Source organism: Carya illinoinensis, chromosome 1 (assembly GCF_018687715.1).
Source record: "Carya illinoinensis cultivar Pawnee chromosome 1, C.illinoinensisPawnee_v1, whole genome shotgun sequence".
Taxonomy (NCBI): domain Eukaryota; kingdom Viridiplantae; phylum Streptophyta; class Magnoliopsida; order Fagales; family Juglandaceae; genus Carya; species Carya illinoinensis.
Genome location: NC_056752.1, coordinates 46,868,198 through 46,880,478, shown reverse-complemented (window position 1 = coordinate 46,880,478; position 12,281 = coordinate 46,868,198). Strand labels below are relative to the sequence as shown.

General features: G+C 34.0%; 2 protein-coding genes across 3 annotated transcripts; both read left to right on the top strand.

The window, feature by feature from the left end:
* Positions 1–1,246: 1,246 nt before the first annotated feature.
* On the top strand, positions 1,247–4,906 carry LOC122278127 (1,2-dihydroxy-3-keto-5-methylthiopentene dioxygenase 2). Its single transcript, XM_043088231.1, has 7 exons — positions 1,247–1,404; positions 2,195–2,306; positions 2,395–2,489; positions 2,969–3,083; positions 3,169–3,293; positions 4,422–4,492; positions 4,592–4,906. Exons 1-7 carry the CDS (start codon positions 1,387–1,389, stop codon positions 4,656–4,658), a joined length of 603 nt encoding a protein of 200 aa, XP_042944165.1. The 5' UTR covers positions 1,247–1,386; the 3' UTR covers positions 4,659–4,906.
* A 1,621-nt stretch (positions 4,907–6,527) lies between these two features.
* Positions 6,528–8,814, top strand: LOC122278112 (heat stress transcription factor A-6b-like). Of its 2 annotated transcripts, XM_043088214.1 has the most exons (3): positions 6,528–7,258; positions 7,373–7,425; positions 7,728–8,814. In XM_043088214.1, the coding sequence occupies exons 1-3, from the start codon at positions 6,947–6,949 to the stop codon at positions 8,419–8,421; spliced, it is 1,059 nt and encodes a 352-aa protein (XP_042944148.1). In that variant the 5' UTR covers positions 6,528–6,946; the 3' UTR covers positions 8,422–8,814. The 2 variants fall into 2 exon arrangements, with proteins under 2 accessions (XP_042944148.1, XP_042944155.1); XM_043088221.1 differs by lacking the exon at positions 7,373–7,425 and having other exon boundaries at positions 6,531–7,258; positions 7,732–8,814.
* The last annotated feature ends 3,467 nt before the right edge of the window (positions 8,815–12,281 follow it).

Below are 12,281 nucleotides of genomic sequence, written 5' to 3'. Positions count from 1 at the left end.
GGAATAAAAATATTATAAAGTTTAAATATTGTTATAATATAATTTTTTAAATATTATTTTTATTTTAAAAATTAAAAAAGTTGAATTATTTTTTGTATTTTGTTTGAAAGTTTGTAAAAGTTGTAATAATTAGTTAATTATTAGATGAAAAAACTGAAGACTTGATATTGAAAACATTTCGTGTCTAGTGATATTTGAGAAGAAAATTATGAAAATTTTTGATATAAAATGTGTTCACAAATGAGGCCTAAGTTTGTTTACACGAATGAAAAAGAAATAAAAAAAATAATGAGTGAGACTTGCACACCATTAAAAGATTAGTGACCTTTATTTTTGGTCATGTTACTTGTAACATACTCAAAAGGTAACATTTTCTTAAGATCTTCATTCAAGCAATAGATATCAATGTCTACTCTAGCATATCAATCAAATAAAATAATTTAATTGATTTAAAAATTTTGATAGTGGGCACTAGGTCCTAAGGTTGAATTTCACAATGAAAAGTGCTCATGATTATTGGTAAGTCCATTGGCTCATGTATCATTGATGTGCTTATGAGGTAGGTTATGGCTCAAGTCCGACTTGTAAGGAGCGCACGTGGTTCTCACCGTCTAGACTCTTTTGTCTGGCTCTTCAGTAAGTTGGGTGCTATTATAATCACGTTCTGGTAGGAAAGTCATCTCTAATCACCTCCTCCAATCCTTTTAGTAGAGAAAAAAGAAACCTAACGATATATTATAAAGTATTATAGTTAAATGTCACAGATAGAATAGATTTAATATATTATATAAAACTATATCAATTTGTAAATTTATTTTTTAAAATTTTTTTACTTTTTTAGCACTTATCAAATATTTGTTAAATGATTCTACTGGGGACACCGAATATGGATATCGAAAGATGTACCAAATAGTATTTTTAAAAAAATATATGTATATTTAAAAAAGGAGAAATGTTCGGTAGACCGATCAACATTTGCACCGATGGGTGCTTTTTATATATATATAATATTTTTTGAACCGTTAAAAAATATATTTAATTATTATTATTATTTTTTAAATTAAAAAATATTTTTCGTAATATTTAAGGAAAAAAAAAAGATATTTAATAATAACCAGGCAGTTCGATCTGCGTACCCTTAAAAAATTATATTAAAAAAACACACAAAAAAATTATCTTTATGTAAAATGACCGTCTACTCTCCTACCGATGCACGGTTCAATTAACCTGGACAGCACAGAAAAAGTTTTCAACGCCTTCTTAAGATACAAGAAGGGCGATTTCGTCCTTCAAAAGTATAATAGAAGGGGGCTCTCTCTGTTCTCAACCTCGCGTTCCTTCAAAGCTTCTCTCTCTCAGGGTATCCATCGCCTAAGGATTCCAACGATGGGTGTCCCGGAAAAGGTACGGGGGTAATAGTTATCTCTCTCTGTTTGTTTCTCGGTAAAGTATTTACCCTTGTAAATTTTCCCTGCATTTCTTTTGTTGGTTGTATGTTCTGAATTCATTCAAGTAAACCTTATTTTTTTTTTTTTAATTGAAGATCTTAGGTTAGAATTGGATTAAATTTGATGGAACATGCATGATAAGTTCCTCAATATAAATTTTAACGGATGATGTATTGAAATATTGAACTAGAAAAACCTTGTTGCGTTCAGAGGTAAGCGTACTGTGTTCTAGACTGGTTTTCAAAAATTTCTTTCCCCTTAATTTGAATTTGAAACCGTGGGCACTAATTTTGTATTTAACCCTTTATGAACCATTCCTATCCGGAAATCCTAGGTGGGATCCCGTAGAAAACGTTGGTGTATTGTATGGGCTCTTCTTTTTTCCCTTTCTTTCTGCTTTCTTTTGTCTTTAAGCATTTGAGACTAAACCTTTTTTGCTCTTTGAAGTAAACCAGGCCTTAAACGTTTGAATTAAACCCACCGAACATTTGTTTTAAAAGTTAATTATTGTACTAGACTCGGAACGTTTTATTAATAGCTATCTACAATACCCAAATTCAAATATCATGCATCAGATTCGTAACAGAGCAATCTGTCCTGCATCAGATTTTCTTGCATTGCATGGATTTATGAAATGCACTCTTCCCATTCATGTAAAACCGCATGGGTTGGATTCATTTACAAGCATCACATTAAACATGCAATTTTTGTCATGGTTTATCTTCTCATGCTTCAGATATCCACAGGATCCGAGAGAGGAAGTAGTTCAAGCATGGTACATGGATGATAGTGATGATGACCAGAGACTCCCCCATCACAGGGAGCCAAAGGAGTTTGTATCCCTAGATCAACTTTCTGGTGAGCATCTTTAAAGAATTTGTTAATTTTTATTAGATCCAGAATGTTGGGTCTCTGAATTTACATGAGCCATTATGCTCACTTGTAGAACTTGGAGTACTCAGTTGGCGATTGGATGCTGATAACTATGAAACTGATGAGGAGCTAAAGAAGATTCGTGAAGACCGTGGTTATTCCTACATGGTTAGTTGGCAAAACTTATTTTTTTGTATTTGTTTGAGTTTTTCATACTGACATACAGTTTTATGTTTCTTGTGCTAACTGGTCTTGCAAGATGAGGTTGTGCTCGACTTCTAAGTGTTGCAAACATCACGCTAACTTGTAGAGTAGAGATAAAGAAAGTCAGTCTAGAATGGTGTAAAACATCACTGCAGAGAAGAATAGTTCGAAGCTCACATTTTTTTTTACGAATATACATGTAACTTAGCTATCAAGAAGAATTTATTGGACCCTATAGGAAGAGCTTAAAAATGTGTTTTGCTCATTTTTCCATTTAAAAGTTCATAATCAGGTCTTGCTTACTAAAGGTTGCAAACTGAAAATACTCTCTCTCTCTCTCTCTCTCTCTCTCTCTCTCTCTCTCTCTCTCTCTCTCTCTCTCTCTCTCTCTCTCTCTCTCTCATACTTGTACCATACTTTTAATCGGAGAGATCCTTCTTCAGGACTTCTGTGAAGTTTGTCCAGAAAAACTGCCTAATTATGAAGAGAAGATCAAAAACTTTTTTGAGGAACATCTTCACACCGATGAGGAGATCCGCTATTGTGTGGCAGGAAGTGGTAAGAGTAGATATGCTTTATTTTCGTTTACAGTGACCGCTTCACCCAAAAAATCTGGTTGTTGACAGCTTGCATTTTCGTGAAGGATATTTTGATGTCAGGGATCATAATGACAAGTGGATTCGTGTTTGGGTGAAGAAGGGGGGAATGATTGTTTTGCCTGCTGGAATTTATCACCGCTTTACTCTGGATTCAGAGAACTACATCAAGGTATTGATGTGGTACATATGTAATCATAAAAGTAGCTTGCCTTCATTCTGACTAAATATCAGTTTTAAACATCTCCATTCCCCAACCATCAAGCACACTTATTCCGGATTATTATTATCTTACTGCTAATACAATTATTCTCTTTCAATTTTACATTAATTTAAGACTTGGGCTATCCATAATAGTTGCCAATAGATTATTAAACATTGTCTTACATGACATGGACTTCTGTGGAGAGGACTTTTCATCATCGCTTATTATGCTTCCATTTCTTATCACTATTAGTTTGAAAAAATAGATTATTAAACTTTGGAAGCACATATTTTTCTTGTCTTACACCTAAGTTAGATTATTTGTACATTGGAACCTATGAGATGTTTTCATGTCATTGACTGCGATTTTTTGTCTGTAAAAGCCCACCTACGTTTCTCTTGGTATTTTATTAGGGAAAATTGAAAATAGTGTCTCCAACCACCTATCCTTTTGATCACCTATCCTTTTGATCAATATTATTATTAAGCTCCCAGAGTTCTCTTTATCCGCCAAAACTACAACTTTGTTTTGAATTCACCCCTACTTTAAGATCTAACCATTAAAGATCGTGTCCCTTTACTTATTTTTTGTCGAGTAATGCCATACAGTCGTGGAGTGTGTAAACGCTGCGCAATCCCTTTGAGAAAAAGAGTGGGGTCCACGATTAAAATGTTATTATTTTTTTTTTTTCCATGTGGGTCTCGTATTAATTCACTTTTTTCAAAGAGACTGTGCGACGCTTGCATAATCACGACTGCAAATATCATTTTTCTTTTTTGTCTTCTCAATGTCAGGCTTAATGAAGAGGTAAATTGTACTTGTGCTACAAATTATGTTGACCAATCAAGCAAGAATATGTAGTACTACTCATGTTTTTCCCCCTGGCTAGCATATCAGTATTAATGGCTTTTAAATGTGATTAGTGTTTTCATGTACACATGCATAGTCTCGGTTCTTTTTCATTTGATTTCTCTGGCAACATTGAAAGTTTGGTGGTTATATTGCAAAGGGAGTGGTAGTTTAAGGTGTAAAATATAGTTTTTCCATCTCACTCTTATATTCTAAAAAATGTTTCTCAAAAATTTATTTATTCAGGCCATGCGGCTATTTGTTGGTGATCCAATCTGGACTCCATTTAATCGTCCTCATGATCATCTGCCTGCAAGGTATATTTTTGCCTATCCTCTGTATTGAGACATCCTACTGGTATGTTGTGGCCTAAAGAGCATTTAACAGGCTTCCTTGAGTGCTATTTCTTCTTGCAGGAAGGAGTACGTTAAAGCTTTCGTGGAGAAGGAAGTTGGTGATCATGCTGTTGATGCTGCAGCTTGAAATCTTCATTTACCTCTAAACTTGGACTTAAACAAAAACATTTCGACTTAAATAAAGATTCCTATGCTTGTATGGTCTGGAATGCATGTGCGGTTTCCCTTGGCTTGTCTGTGTTTCTTACTATCCTCGTGTAGACTGTAGAGTGCTCACATACTCCGCAAACTCAGTATCTTTACCTCTGTGCTGTATATGGAATATAGACGCCTTTTAGATATGGTATAAGCGTATATACGTTCTTGGTTGTGTTATATTGCATGTTCTTCTTGGGTGAACCATCTGTCAAGTTCTGCCTTCGGGGCCGACTGCCAGGTGCGCTCTTAGTGTGGCTTGTACTTCCTGCCTATATAAAGATCCCTATGTTATGTTGGCTCGTTTAGCGTTACTGGGTTTAATCCTGTTGGTGGATTGCCTGCTGTAAATTTGATTAAAATGGGTGATATTTTGTGTACTCGGAAAAGTCGTATTACCTTCTGCATATTACATTTTTTATATAATAGTATCAACTAACATTACAAAAAAATAATAATAATAATAAAATCATCCGTAGCTCAAAATCCGACGCAAGAATCCGGTACGTGTTCGCAACAAACAAGAGTGAGAGTCTAGGAGATTGATTGCTCATCATCATCAACCTCGACAAGATCAATGGCATTATGGCATTCGATTTGCCCATTCTATGGCCTTCCAATTAACCGCGTTTAATCTCCGTGTGAAAAAGCTTTGAATCAATCACAGAATCACTCACCCACATCTTGTTCGTGAATTTGTAACACTGTAGTCCCTTTTCAAGGGCAAAAATGACAGAACAATTTGTTTACAACAATGAATTAAAATAGTATGTTTTTTTTAAATTAAAATTTGACTTTGTTTTGATTTGATGTTTTAAAATATTTAAAAAAATATAATTTTTTTTAAAATTATAAATTAATTGTGATTGAATGGTAAGCCTATCACGACTTTCCATGCACCCAAACTCCATAGCTTAACGCCACGATACCCCCAATACGTTTTATATGATGTGTACATATAATAATACTTTCTTGCTAGGATATTCATTATTCATGTCGACAACCCTTGTACCAAGAGCAATTTTATCCACAATCAGGGCTGTAACATGTGGCAGATTTCTGTGGTGTCATTCCCCATCAAGTGGGGACTGTGAGCTTCGATTTGATCACTTAAAAATTTTAAGATAAGAATTTTAAATTTTAGATAAAAAATAAATAATATTTTATTAAAAAAATTAAAAAATTAAATTATTTATTATACTTTATATAAAGATTGTTATAAAAATTTTATATTTAAAATAAAAATTTCATGTGTCCAAACCGAATCTAAATAACCATAAGCAAATCCCAAATCACACTCAGGAAAAGAGGTCAAAGAACCACCAATAGCGCTACGACTGGCTCCTGAAACCACCCATGAAAATTCCTGAGAGACCTCTGAATTGTAGAAAGTTAAGCCAATTAACTCCTAAATAAATTTGAATATAGCCAATTCCAGTGCCGTCATAGGAAGAAAGGACACAAACCTATCTTGCCAATTGCAGAAACGCTATAGTTTTCTTTTGTTTTCTTCCTCTCTTTCTTACCTTATTATTATTATTATTATTATTGTTATACCAACGGCATACACTCTACAACCTTCTTTGTCCTTTAGTTGGACTAACGTGCCAAATGGCTTTCCCAAATGAGAAAGGAATCATGGGATTGAGGAGAGAGAATAATATCTTGATAACATTTTAAGTTCTCTTGCGCATCGTCACCTTCTCAACTGCTGATATTTTTCCAAAAGGAGAGACGTGAAAAGAGAACCCGCCAAAAATAAAAATAATAAAAAACACCACCGGCTCTTAATAAAGTGAATATGACATCATTTTCACATTTTTAGCTCCTAGTCCTCGGTTCTTAATTCCAAGCTCCTCACCCTTTTTTGACCCCCACAGCAGCCTAAGCTCCTGTTACCTATGACTCTTCTCCTTCCAGTCTAAGGTTGGTTTATCAGATTATTTCTGTTCATGTTTGATTATTATTCGGCGGCCAATACTTGCGTATGCTCTTGGCTTTTTTCTTGTTTACTTCAATTCCCAGGACCCATTTTGAGAAATATTCTATCATCAGAATGGCTTCTCATCATGGAAAGCTGAGATCTCAGCTGCATTGTTCTGAGTTAGGCCTGCATAGCCCTTAGACGCCTCGCATGCTCATAACCCAAATCAAATCCATATTATTGTGAACAACCCAGATCACAGTTAATCTTCTTAGTTGTTGCCTTCTTTCGCAAATATGTATCCTCAAGGTCGAGTGAAGGAGGACTTCCCTGCAGGAGCAAGCAGCTGGTTCTTTTCGGACACGGCGCCATCTATAAAAATTCCTCCTCCTCAACCAAGGGAGGGACTCCATGGCACAGGTCCTCCACCTTTCCTTACCAAAACGTATGACATCGTCGACGATCTCACCACAAACCATATCGTTTCTTGGAGTAGAGGGAACAACAGCTTTGTTGTTTGGGATCCCCAGTCCTTTGCCATGAGTCTTCTCCCCAGATACTTCAAGCACAACAATTTCTCAAGCTTTGTCAGGCAGCTCAACACTTATGTAAGTTGTTCTTGTTCCAGCTTGCTTCTTTCGGCAAATGATTTTGGGAATTTCCATCTTAATATAATTGAAGAGTATTGATAAAGTGTTCTTTCTTTTGAAATTGATTTACAGTTTCTTACACCTGTGGTTCATGTTCCTCATGAGACACCTAAATTGGATAACATGTACCTTCGTTAGCCTCTTTGGTTCCTTCTTCTTTTCTGTTCTTTTTTTTATTTATTTTAGATTTGATTTACCTCTCTTTTTTTATGGTTAAATTTATTTGAATATTTTGTTTATTTGCTGTCTTGAAAAAGGACGTGCAAAGAATATTACAACATAAAATTTACAAGACACCATCATATGATGTTCTGGTAGATCGATCTTATTTTGTGTTGCTATATATATAATTAATGTAATAAGTGACACTGAGCTGTCTAATGAATGTGATCGTGAATGAAGAATTTGATTAATGTTAGGGCTTTAGGAAGGTTGATCCTGATAGGTGGGAGTTTGCCAATGAAGGGTTTCTTAGAGGACGCAAGCATCTTCTAAAGACTATTAGGAGGAGGAAGACACCGCAAGCCCATGCTTCACAGCAGGCTCTGGACACTTGTGTTGAAGTTGGACGGTTTGGATTAGACGGAGAAGTTGATTGGTTGAGGCGTGACAAGCAGGTTTTAATGGTGGAACTGGCGAAGCTTCGACAGCAACAACAGAATACTGGAACTTACCTCCAAGCAATGGGGGATAGACTTAGAAAGACAGAGCTCAAGCAGCAACAGATGATGAGTTTCTTGGCAAGAGCAATGCAGAATCCCAACTTTTTACAACGGCTAGTTCAGCAGCACAGACGAAAAGAGCTCGAGGAAGTGGTGAATAAGAAGAGAAGGCGAGCTATTCATGATCAAGGACCTAGTAACCTTGAAGTTGGCGAACTATCTGAGTTTGAGCGTCAGGATCACGACAACATGTCCGAGTTTGAAGCTTCAGAGCTGGAAGAACTTGCTATGAACATGCACGGACTAGGTGGGAGCCAAAATAACCCTGAGGAAGAACATATAGAGAAAGAAGAGGAACATGAAAGAAGAGATAAGGACCTTGAGGAGGGGTTCTGGGAAAATCTGTTAAATGAGGCTAATATCGAAGAAGAAATAATTGGTATCCTGGGTGTTGAATAGGAAGATGAAGGAGATGTGGATATGTTGGCTGAGCAGCTGGGCTAGCTGCCAGGCCTCTAGTCCTATTTAGAGAAAAACTCCTTGTTCTGGCTTTCAGCTTGTATTGCTTCTATGTCCTAAATAATGCATCTTTTGTGTGTCTAGGTCTCCTTGATGAAAAAATCCATGCTACTTTTGAAATGGCATATGGGTTTCTTCATATCGACAAGGGGCACAATCCATGAACTAGAAGAATGTACTTCAAGCGAATGGGCAGACACATTAATTAATAATATCATAGCAACTTGGCAATTTTGAATTGCCGCCTGGATTTGGCATTCTTGTTCTCAAAATACAACAGTATCTGTAATTACTTCCTATGTGAGCAAGGGATGCAGGGTGTAAGTTTATTCATGTGCAGCATGACTAGCTTGAGGATGCATATTTGATTTATAATTTAGCTCCAAACGACAATAGGTGCGCGGACAACGCATTTTAGATCATGTTGGATGCGCTCTCTATCTGACGGTGTTGTCTGTAATTATATAATTTATATTTTATACTTGTGAAATCATCACTTATCTTATAAGTTTAATCACTTATTTCAAAAATTTAAACTTTTAAAATAAGTGACGATTTTACATGAATCATACCAGAGATCTTAATTATAATCATGACTCTATAGTCTATCTCATTTAATTAGATATTATTTTTTCCATCAATTTAAACTTTTTGAGACGGGCATGGTACTATACATTAACACTTTTGCATATTTTCAGCAATATAATTTGGCATTTATTTATCAGTTACCTGGAGGTTATGGACTATGGTTATCGGATCAGCAATTAAAATGATAAAGGAGCTCATTGCCATTCCAAAGCACATTGAAGAAGACATTGAGCTCATTGGCAAGCATTTTAATGCAAGCATCCCAACACTGACGGATCATATTATGTGTAAGCTCTTAAAGGTATGGTAACCCATTTCGCCTCTTTATGGAAAAAGAGAGACAAAAACTGGAATACGTACGGGATATCACATCAGTAGTTTTAATGGTGTGACCCCCAGAATTAAGTGATGTCACAAAGCATGCATGTTGATGTTGCAGCGTCTGCTAAAGCGGTAAGGTTGCACATGCTGTGCATGAGCATGCAGTGTGGCATTGTGTAAAGAACTATAGCAGATTATATCGATCTACCCTGTCTCTAACTCGGATAGGCAGAGGGGGGGAAAAGAAACTCCAATCTTATGAAACTCAACATTAATATTTTGAATTTTTTCATTGGTAAAGTACTGTCTTTACGAGAGATAATTTAGTGCATAATAATTCTAAATTGGTTCCAACTGAAACACCTGCCATCCATTTAAAGCATACATTTTAGTATTTTAGATGTTGCTTAAGTTTTGAGAAGGGATTTCTAAACCACATATGAGGTGTAAAAATATTTAATTAGTGTTAACTTTAAAGGAAAATAACACGTATAATTATTTTCCCAATTTTGTTTTAAATTAGGTGTTATCATTATGAGAGAGACGCTCTTTGGAGGAATATTTTAGATTTCAGATATGAGAGTATCTAGAGAGGTTGGTGCTCTAAGGAAGTAAGAGGGGCTTATGACAGGGGAATTATAAACTTATCCGGAATGGATGTGATAATTTTCTCGGTAACTGTAGATTTGTAGTAGGAAGAGGCAAACAAATCAGGTTTTGGCATGATATTTGGTATGAAGATGTTGTTTTGAAAAACACTTTCCCCTTTTTATAAGATTGCATCTGATCAGGATTCTTCGGTGGCTGATAATATGAGCTGTACTACTGATTCCATTTATTGGTCTGTGAGATTCACTAAAGTTGTCTAGGATTGTGAGGTGGGAGACATCACTGATTTCTATAATGTGTTATACATGTTGAAACAAAGGATAGGAAGGGAGGACAGATTACTCTAAACATGCACGAGGAACAATAAATTTTCAACTCGTTCATACTACAAGGCCTTTACAACTCACTCCTTCAATACCTTTATTTGGAAGAGCATTTGGAGGAACAATGTTCCCCTTAAGGTTGATTTCTTCAGTTGGTAACTTGGTTGGCTTCCCATAGTAAAATATAGACAATTTAAGAAAGCGTGAATTTTAAATAATAGATTTGTATTTCATGTACGAATACAATAGTGAATCAACGAACTAGGGGTGTAAAAAAATCGATAAACCAGAAAACCGGACCGGACCAAACTGGTGGCATCGGTTCGGTCCCGAGGTTGTTTCGGTCCGGTACCGGTTTTATTTTTCTTAAACCGGTCAAAATCGGTTTGGTTTCAATTTTTCTTTTTCTAAAACCGGACCGAACCGGACCAGACTGATAGATATTTTAATTTTTTATATTGTATATAATATTTATATATAATATATAACTATATATATAATAGTTTTGTATTATATGATAAATTACTAATTAATATAATATTAATTTTTAAAATCTTATATCATTTTGTTTATTGTATTAATAGTTATAATAATATTATATAGTGCATATTAATAGGTATATTAATACTATATCACATATCACTATATATTATAATATACTATAATATATCATTATAGTCTATAATACAATTATAATATATATTATAATATATTACAATATATTATCACTATAGTATTATATACTATAATATATAATTACTGATTATAACTATATTATATGATAAATTACTAATTAATATAATATTAACTTTTAAAATCTTATATCATTTTTCTTATTGTATTAATAGTTATAATAATATTATATAGTGCATATTAATAGTTATATTAATACTATATCACTATATATTATAATATACTATAACATATCATTATATTATATATTATAATATATTACAATATATTATCACTATAGTATTATATACTATAATATATAATATATAATATAGTACATTAAAATCGGTAAAATGGGACCGAATTGGACCAGAAACTGGTAAAATCGGAGTACCGGTTTAGGAGGATAACCGGTGCGTAATCAGTTTTAAAAAATATAAAATCGGTATATACCGGTTCGGTCCTAAATTTTGTCCAAAACCAGACCGAACTGGACCCGTTACACCTCTACAACGAACCACCTTCTTCTTCATTGGGAAGTAATTAAGTTATTGTGAGATGAAATTCTCTCGATGCTTGGTATCACATGGGCTATGTCTTAGGAGAGTGATAGATTTATTGTCTTGTTGGCGAGAGATTAGGGGCAATCGCGAGATCGCAACTGTATAGAATATGGTACTTTTATATTTAATGTGGTGTATATGGAATGAAAGAAATGACCGTTGTTTTATGGAACGTTCTTCGGATAGTTTTAGAGTCTTTTTTTTTTCATACATGATTACTTTGAGCCTTTTCTATTGTATTGAATAGTACGAGTCTTAATGACTTTTACACTACATTCGAAACACTTGTTTGTCATTAGACTCTTTCTTGTATACTCCATGTGTACTCAAGTTTTGCTTATTTATGTTGATTAATAATACCTCTTTCACTTATCAAAAATAATTATAAATATTTTTATAATATGATTTTTAAAAATAACATCGTTTTAAAAAAATATCATCAATATATTTTAGTTGTATAAAAGATTATAACAAAATTATGTGTGCGATTTAGAAATATGGGTACTACTAACTAGTCGTGTTACCATTGGACTGCCCACTAGTGTACTTAAAATTTTTGTTTTTAAAAATATGAATAATGTTACATATAATTATTTTTATATATTTTTAATGCACTTTATTAATATAATTAATTAAATTAATTATTTTTTAATATATAAATAATTATATCACTAAAATATATAAAAAAATATTAAAAAATAACTGCACATAAAATTTTTATAAA

Excerpts from the sequence above, each read along its gene's own strand:
- LOC122278127 (XM_043088231.1), top strand. Across the intron at positions 2,307-2,394 it reads ATCCCTAGATCAACTTTCTG|AACTTGGAGTACTCAGTTGG; the intron begins GTGAGCATCTTT and ends GCTCACTTGTAG. Across the intron at positions 3,084-3,168 it reads CTATTGTGTGGCAGGAAGTG|GATATTTTGATGTCAGGGAT; the intron begins GTAAGAGTAGAT and ends ATTTTCGTGAAG.
- LOC122278112 (XM_043088214.1), top strand. The coding sequence starts at position 6,947 with ATGTATCCTCAAGGTCGAGTGAAGGAGGACTTCCCTGCAGGAGCAAGC. Across the intron at positions 7,259-7,372 it reads TCAGGCAGCTCAACACTTAT|TTTCTTACACCTGTGGTTCA; the intron begins GTAAGTTGTTCT and ends ATTGATTTACAG. Across the intron at positions 7,426-7,727 it reads ACACCTAAATTGGATAACAT|GAAGGTTGATCCTGATAGGT; the intron begins GTACCTTCGTTA and ends TTAGGGCTTTAG.